The 8,628-nt window shown below is 41.6% G+C and overlaps 1 protein-coding gene across 1 annotated transcript; it reads right to left on the bottom strand.

Annotated features, from left to right (window-relative positions):
* Window positions 1–277: 277 nt before the first annotated feature.
* CLTRN (collectrin, amino acid transport regulator) lies at window positions 278–8,588 on the bottom strand. The gene is made up of 6 exons (XM_010725351.3): window positions 8,391–8,588; window positions 7,648–7,706; window positions 4,098–4,198; window positions 3,032–3,148; window positions 1,658–1,852; window positions 278–1,050 (listed from the first exon to the last, which is right to left on the bottom strand). The coding sequence occupies exons 1-6, from the start codon at window positions 8,491–8,493 to the stop codon at window positions 933–935; spliced, it is 693 nt and encodes a 230-aa protein (XP_010723653.1). The 5' UTR covers window positions 8,494–8,588; the 3' UTR covers window positions 278–932.
* Window positions 8,589–8,628: the final 40 nt, after the last annotated feature.

The following is an 8,628-nucleotide window of genomic DNA, read 5'->3' as shown; positions in this document are numbered from 1 at the left end:
GGGTCCCTTCCAATTCAAGATATCCTATACTGCTATTATATCTGTGAAATACTCATTTGTAATAATAATTACACTGTAGTGCAAATAATAATGAATTATAATATACTGTAAATATAGTAAATTTACTATAGTAATAGTATCTATGTAATTGTACAATTTATATTTGTAATATGCCATATTTGTAATGCAGTATTTGGTATCATGGAGGCAATAGCAGACTTCCTAATCATTTAGTATAAAGGAAATTTATTTCATGTTTCAATGCAAACATAACACAGATTATTTATATATTTATTTATTTATGAGGGAACGTACACTATTTGGCTTTTACAGTACTTACCCAGCAACTAGTTAAAAAAAATAACTTACGTTACAGCCTCTTAACAAAGTTCCAGTGCTTGCTAGTCATCATTCAGCATGCATTATACGTTGACACAGATTCCTGAAGGTGCAAAAACTGCTCTTAATTCATACCAAACTGAGTTCATCACCAAGATTCTTCTGGTGGCCATTTTTTTTTTCTCTTGTCTGTTAGATAGACTTCTGAGCTCTTCATCTGGCAAGATATTCCTCAGGGGCATCACAAGTATGTGAGTTACTCTCATCTGTCTTCAGCTATATGCAACTCTATACTTCAAGATTTTCTATCTCATTACAGAGGAAACAAAGATAAATGGGATGTAGCACACCTATGAAAAGTAGCACAGATAGTGTGTACTATCATGAAAACAATTCATAGAAAAGCCACAGGACATGAAGGTCTTGCATTTTTGCATGTTTTCTAGTTACCACATAAGCAGCAGATTAAATAACCATTGCCCACCCAAAGTCATTGTGTCTGACGACATCCATAGTTTTTTGGTCCTTGCTAGACACCACTCTTACAAGTGAAATGAAAAACAAAACAAAACAAAAACAAGCTAGCATGTCTTCTAAAAGGATGTTTGTGTCTCTTCAGATAGCTCAAAACCCTTGTTGCTTCTTCCATCTTCATCGTAAGGGTTCACTTCACAGTTTGATCCTGCTTCATTTGCTCTTTCTCTTGCTTTCCTGTAAGGAAAATTGTTTTTATATTACAAGCCCTTGTGCTGCTCAAGTCCTTCCGGATTCACAGAATAGGCTATTGTAAATAATACAATTCTTAACTGGGTATATTTATACCAAAAGTGATTTTGTGTTTGTTTTAAGGGGAACTCTAGCAAGCCAACTTACATTCTCAGAAATCCCATTAACAGAGACATAAAAAAACAACTCAAATACACTGGTGTTGATGCAATAAGTTTTAAAAGAAATGGCATCCCTGGTAAACCTCCAAAATCTCTGAAGACTGCAGGTGCTGACAAATGTGGGCAGACCCTTCTGTTGAAGCAGGCACCGTGCCCCAAGCAGGCTCTTCACGAGCCTTGCACCAGGGCTGGCAGAAGAATGACAACGCCACAGCTCTCCAGCCACGGCATGCTTAGCTGCCATGGTTAACGTGCTGATGAAAAGGAACTTGCAAAAGCTGCCAAAGGCTATCATGTTTATCAGGGAGTTGAACCTTTAGCCATCACAACTGATGGGAAGGAGAGGGCTCATCATCTGTAAGCACCCTGATGCTTTAGCCATGGGGTCTTCTCCCAGCAGCCATTATCATAGTATAAAAAATAACACTCACTTTCTTCTATCTCTCTGACCAGTGATGATCAAGACAATAACTCCAATGACAATCAGACTCATGACCACCCCAAACAGAATTAACCAGATGGTGACTGGTGGTTCGTAAGGCGTGGCCAGGGTTGGTACTATGCCCTCAAACTCCAGCGTGTTGTCATCCAGTCTGAAAGCCTCACTGATTCGTCCCCGAGACATCCTGTCATCAAGAGCACATTAAAAGTTTATTTGAAGGAAATAAACATTTTTCAGTTCCTTTGTAATTCTCCAGAATGCTAAGCTCCCACTGAACTGATCAGCTGATTGCAGGTGGTACTGCTAAGCCCTGCACTCCCTCTGTCACAGCTTGGTGGATAACAAACATGATAACTTAAGCCCTTAACCCACTGCAGCTTAAGTAACATGTTCAGACACTGCCTAAGCTCTTAAAACCAGATCGAACAGCTTATCAAAATGAGGCAAGCAGCTTTCTAATCTCATTCTTTATTTGTGCTTTGCTTCTCATTCTCTTTACCCATAACTAACTCCGTTATATGACAGAAAATCACTGCCTTGCCTTACCTATTTCCATCCTATAGCCTTCCACAACCAGGATCCAGGATATTTCTTGCCCTGAACACTTTCCCCATTGTCTTTGTCTTTTCTTGAACCTCTGCTTCTTCCAGTTCAACCTGGACAATACTTCCCTGGTTGTACTCTCCCTTGATTCACTGCTTCCTCTAAATATTTTTTCAATGCCATCTTATATTGTTGCTACTTTTAGATTTGTGCCCTATCCTTTTCCCCTTGTATTTTATCCACGAACAGCTGCAGTCTTGCAGTTTTACTTATCATTTTTACAGCAGTGACTTACAGTGGTGTCAAACTGTGCTATAAAAGAGCTGTTCATTGACCCATAAGTGGGAACAAGCTCCTACTCTGACCTCTTCATTTCTCTCTGATCAAATACATTTGGCTTTCTTTCTAATGCGTCATTTTAGTCCTTGCTAACAATAAACTTTGCACTGATTTTTCAATAACAAGAGGAAAAAACGTTCATGCACTTGTGCATGCAGATACCATTACCATGCCCCATTATTTCAGAATATAGGATAGTTCCCGTTAGAAATTGAGCAATGACATTTCCTGGCAAAGTATGATGCAATTAGGTGTGTTATGGCAGTTTTACAAGCCCCTTGAAGCATTTTACATTGGCTTCTGTCCAAGATACCATCATATATAGACGGATTGTTTTTCTTCTGTCATAACAGTTTCTCTCATCCTAATATTTCCATGCAAACTGCAGAACTGAATTTCTTATCTCACTTTCTATTTCATCAGGCTTAAGCTTTGTTTTTCCTTCCACACATTTTTTTTTCCCCAGAAATGAAAATCTCACCTGATGGCACTTTCCACGTCAGCTCTGGGCACGATATCACTGACATTACCTGGCATGCTGACTGTAAGGTAGAAGGAGACCCTTTGCGTTTCTTCCCCAACATGAATGTCTGTAACCCTGATTGAGAAACAGAAGATAAAGGTTTCTCCACTTGAGAGATGGCATTATCTTTAAATTCAGGTAAGGGAATGGTTGCATTAGACAGGCAATACTGATCTGTGCTGAGTGAAGGCTTCCTAGTGAACTCAGTTTGGAATCGAAAACAATTATACTGTTATAATTTCATTTTCTATGTGCTAAGAAGTACCTTTAGATGGAAAGAGTCTGCTCCATACCTGGTACAATCCTTGGCATTATTTCCCAAAGCACATCATCAGCTACAGAACAAGAAAGTTTGGACCTCTTGAGTGTTTGGGATGGGTCTTGTAAGTGAGGTGATGTATGGAACACCAAGTGTAAAAAAATCTCATTTTCTGCTAGGTATAGATCCTAGAAATTACATGATTAATGTTCTTTACAGTAATACCAAATTGTTTAAGTAGATAGCACCTGAAAGTTTTTCAGGAGACTAAGAAAAAAGATATTTTGTCTTACTAAAATCAGCCTCAGATTATAGATTTTAGGTTTGTAAGCAAACCCAGATAAGATTCATAAGTCTGCACAGATTTCTAATGCATTATGTTCAACAAGCTTATCTTTCCTTGGCCCAAAGCTTCTCAGATATACAATATCATAAATATATATTGTTGGATTTTTTTCCTAATCAGTATCTCGTCTGTGATATTCCTATATCTGCACTGTTTAGAAATTCTCAAGGCTCACTTCTCCATCTGATAAGCAGCCTAACTTCAGCACATGCTTCTGAACTTCAGTCTTCTCAGGAAGAGAAGGAACGGCATGTAACAAAGCAACACCTTGCCTTTTGCAACCAGCTGATGTCTAACATTGTTGTTATCACCTTTCCTCTTTGTATTCAACAGAAATAATAATTAATTTCACCAACTCATACTGCTAGCAAGCCAGAAGCAATACAGACATAGCCAGCAGGGGTAAGAAAACCACTTACTGGAAGTCAACATTTTGTTTCTTCACCTCTGCAAAGTATTTCCTCATGGCATAGGCAATGGATGACTTGAACAAGAAAAGCTCATTTGCATCCCACACATACTGCAAAGACAGAACAAGAGATCATCAGAGGTGATAGCTGTACGGCAAATTAGAAATAGTAAATATAATGCTTGGCATGCACTTCTGTTTTATTTATTTGTGTCATGACAGCATTGCAGGAAGCTACTGAAACATTTTAGCTCCATTAATCTGGGCATTTTGCAGAAGAATAACCAAGAAGGCATGCCCCACTGCTACACGCTCCATCACACCTCTGCAATTCCTGGTAGCTCCATGTGGGGTGCTGAAGCTGTTGCAGCCCAAGGCATCGCCCTGGGGCTAACCAATAATTATTGTGCATCTGAGTTGAAGTCTAATGATTTTTTTTGTCCCTCGACAGTCTGGATTTGATTACATTGCAGGAATGTCTATAAACACTGTCGTTAATAGTTTTACACCATTCATAATATGTTCTTGTGTGATAGAAAGGTATGCTAGAAGCCAGCTTTGCTGTAACGCTGGTTTATAGAACCCAGGCACATCCTCCCTCCCTGCCCCCTGCCGGCACAGAATGAGGACAGAGGAACACAGAGGAGGTGAGGACAGGAGGAGCTCACCATTGCTGCTCTGGGCTGCACTGGGCCCCATGAAAAGCAACAGTTGTTCGTTTTTTCACTTGTCCCCAACATTTAGGCTTTGTAGTTTTTGTTGTTGTCGCTGTTGTGGTTTATTTACTCATTTCTCATTTATTTATAAACTAGGAGATAATTGAGCTTGCTTCCACTAGTACCTTCTGTACTTAGCAACAAATGAAGCTGTGAGGAGTCTGGAGCACAAGTCCTATGGGGAGTGGCTGAAGGAACTGGGATTGTTCAGTCTGGAGAAGAGGAGGTTCAGGGGAGACCTTATTGCACTATACAACTCCTGAAAGGAGGTTGTGGTGAGGTGGGGGTCAGCCTCCTCTCCCATGTAACAGTGATAGGACGAGAGGGAACAGCCTCAGGTCGTGCCAGGGGAGGTTCAGGTTGGATATTAGGAAAAATTTCTTCTCAGAAAGAGTGATGAGGCAGTGGCACAGGCTGCCCAGGAAGGTGGTGGAGTCACTGTCCCTGGAGGTGTTAAGAGCAGTGTGGATGTGACTCTCAAGAACATAATTAGTAGGCATGGTGTGATGGGTTGAAGGTTGGACTAGATGGTCTGTGGTCTTTTCCAACCTTAACAATTCAGTGATTCTATGTAAAAAGTGATCACTCGCAGACTGTCCGTGGGTATCTCAAAAATCTCACCTGATGCCTATTGTTTGCCACAGAGGCTGTTTTGCTTTCAGAGTCAAACAATCTTCCTGTGTTCCCCACAGCACCCCACGAGCAGCTTCAAAGGCAATGCACACCGGGTTTCTAATTCAGAAAGAGTTTTCCATGGAAAAATGCATCTACATGCCAGCAGAATGACTGCTTTCCATTTCAACATGCCTTATGTAATGCGATCACACACATAAAAGTCACGCAGTGGGGAACTGTGAACAGATGTCTGAAGCCATGTTTGTTTTGAAATGGTGGCAAGGGATTCCCATTCATGAAATTTTTATTTTAGGTAAGATAGACAAAATGATTCAGCAAGGAACTTCTAACAGCTTCCCTGTGAGGGCACCTGTATAACACCCAGCTACAGCAAAGCTGCGAGTGTTTCTGTTTCATCAGCTACACTGGTGATGCTCTGGCTGCAGTTTTAATTTCACCAGCCTAAGAAAAATTAACAAGATAACTACAGCAGAACACACTCTGGCATAGCTGGCACAACGCTATGTGCCACAGTGCTTGATTCGACAGCAGTTTGTGCTACTGAACCTTTCCTGCTGGCGCCATCCAGGGCAGTCTCTGGGAGCTGCAGGACTACCTGAGAGAGATGTAGCTGCCCCTTATCCTCCAGTAACTCAACAAACTCAGAATGTCTTCTGTTGTTCTAATCACAGGATCATAGAATTGTTAAGGCTGGAGAACACTTGTAAGATCATCTAGTCCAACCAGCAAACAAACTCCATCGTGCCCATGAACTATGTCCCTCAGTGCCACATCCACACATCTCTTGAACACTACCCAGGACAGTGACTCCACCACTTCCTCTGATGATGACAAACACTTGCACCATATTCCCAGCTTCTGTGCGCTGTGAACCATTAAAAGGGGCAAAGTAGAAAGCTCCCAGATGAGAAGGTTTCTTCCACAATGGTGATGGGGACTAGTTTTGGGAGGAAAATTCACAGCTTGCTCATCAGAGCTTAGGAACCTACTGTCCATACAATAATTCAAATGAAGTAATCTGTATGAGATTATTTTACAGCTGCTCAATTGCACAACAAAAGCTATGATGGCAAAAGGCAGGCATAAAAATGGTATTAAGCTAAACATTAACCATAATGACTAATAAATGTGTTGTAATATGGAACCTATTCATGCCACTGATATCAGTGTTGAATTGTATCTAACTCGACTCAGTGGTCTGGGAAGCAATAAAGCACCAGTTGGACATGTGTGTGAGAGAGTGATAGAAGCAAGAGCATTAATTCCTATGAAAAATGAACCCACAGTACTGCAGCTCTGTCAATCCAATGAGCTCGGCGCACAGGTCTAAATGACCTGCTGATGACACACACATTCTTGGAAAACTGCTAACAATTTACAAGGTGTACACAGCTATCAGCATGAGTGTGTGTTCTGAAGCCTCTCAGCCTGCATCCGTGAGATTGGCATCAAGAGATATAGCTAGAAAAAGGAGCAAATTGTCAGCCAGGTGGCTGTGCTAAACAGATGGGCTAAGGCAACGCTCTACTTAAAATCTTAAAACACCATCTTTTGCTTTGCTGAGTGTGTTTGGCTGCTGTTCAGTTTTATTGGCCCACCTGGTGTCATGCAGAGGAGGCACACTGATGGGAACAAAAGCTCTTTTCTTCCTATGCTGCCCAGCACATATGGGCCCTACAGCAAGCATGCAGAGATCCAGAAGTGTTGTAGCAGGAAAACATTTGATAATATTCAGTGGAATTCAGCCTCTCTCTTTTAGCTCCATATTTAATGTGAAGTAGCTACTTGAATTTAATTTCTGAAGGCAGCTACTGCAGTCATAATGGAAGAAAATAGGATAAAGTCTTTACTTAGACACACCAGCATAGCTAGGCAAAATATAGTGGTTAAAGTACACAGTTTCTCCTGTGCTAGTCACCAGCTAAAAAATGATTGGTATCTCCACAGAATAACTCAGCCCATCCAGCAGAGATGCATTCCTTAACATGAGCGAGGCTGATCCCTGGAGAGATGCCTCCAGTTTCTCTAGATGCAGTGTGAATGACAAACTCAGACGAGACATCTTCTGTGTGATAACTCTTCATCTCTGCTGATGCCACTCTTCAGACACAAAACCAACCCAACCCTGCCTCACTTCCTGAGAGCAGCCAGCACAGCACTTCTGTTGCCTAAGCCATAGAAAGAGTGTCCCATTGCAAGTACACTTACCGCATTATCTCCCAGTGCTGCTTTCAAGCTGATGCGTACCTTGATGGCATTGTCAGAATCTGATTTAAAAAGAAACAAGGACTGTGTCAGAGCTGCAGTGACATAAAGTTACTGGGAAATGCAGGGACAGCTTGACTTTCCTTGCAGCTTCACCTGCTTTCCCAGGCGAGCTTGGTGGAATTTATCTCGTATCCCATTAGCCACCTCCACTGCCAGCATCTGCACCTGAGCCATCAGCTATGACACTGTCATGCCCTGCTTTGTAGTGGAAAGAGTATGTCCAGAGGACAGGCTTCTGGCCTTGTTCAGACATACCCTGAAGGAAATGCCTCTTTTGCTCCAATGGAAGTAATGGGCAGCTCAGATGCAGGTGCTCGTGTCTGGCATCGTGAATCCCAACAAGAGGGACAGGCTAAGGGTTACAGGTCTCTCCAGTACTGGCAGTGATTGCAAGTAAACATTGTGGATTGTTCAACACTCAGCATCATCACAACAGGATGAATTTTTTCCTCTGTCTCTTCCTTTCCCTCCCCGAGTTCCTTTCTTTGAATAGCACAAGGCAGCAAACAAAAAGAAGTAATTTTTCTGTACTGGTTTGTTTTTCCATGAGTGAAACTTACTGCTCAGTGTAATCTCCCATAACCCATCTCCATACAGAGAGGAGCCTTCAAGAGCTACTCAGAGACAGGGACTTTGCTGGTGGACTAATGAACACCCTTAATTTGCCCACAAAAAGTACATACATGGTTTCCATTCTGTATTCCAGCCAATGGATCTGCCAGAATTGTTCTTTTGCAGCCAGTTAAATAAAGGCTCAAAGTAGTGGAGCAGGGGTGTAGCATTCATGTATTTTTCTCCTGTTGCACTTTCTAGTGCTTGAGTCCAGGGCTTGGATTTGCCTAATTCAAGCAATTGTCTGTGTGAAAGGAAGGAGAGGTAATATATATTATTAACATGTTCTGTTTAGACCTCTAGCAAAAA

This window comes from Meleagris gallopavo, chromosome 1 (genome assembly GCF_000146605.3).
Source record: "Meleagris gallopavo isolate NT-WF06-2002-E0010 breed Aviagen turkey brand Nicholas breeding stock chromosome 1, Turkey_5.1, whole genome shotgun sequence".
NCBI lineage: Eukaryota > Metazoa > Chordata > Aves > Galliformes > Phasianidae > Meleagris > Meleagris gallopavo.
Note: the sequence above shows the minus strand (reverse complement) of the source record. Positions and strands in the feature narration are given on the sequence as shown.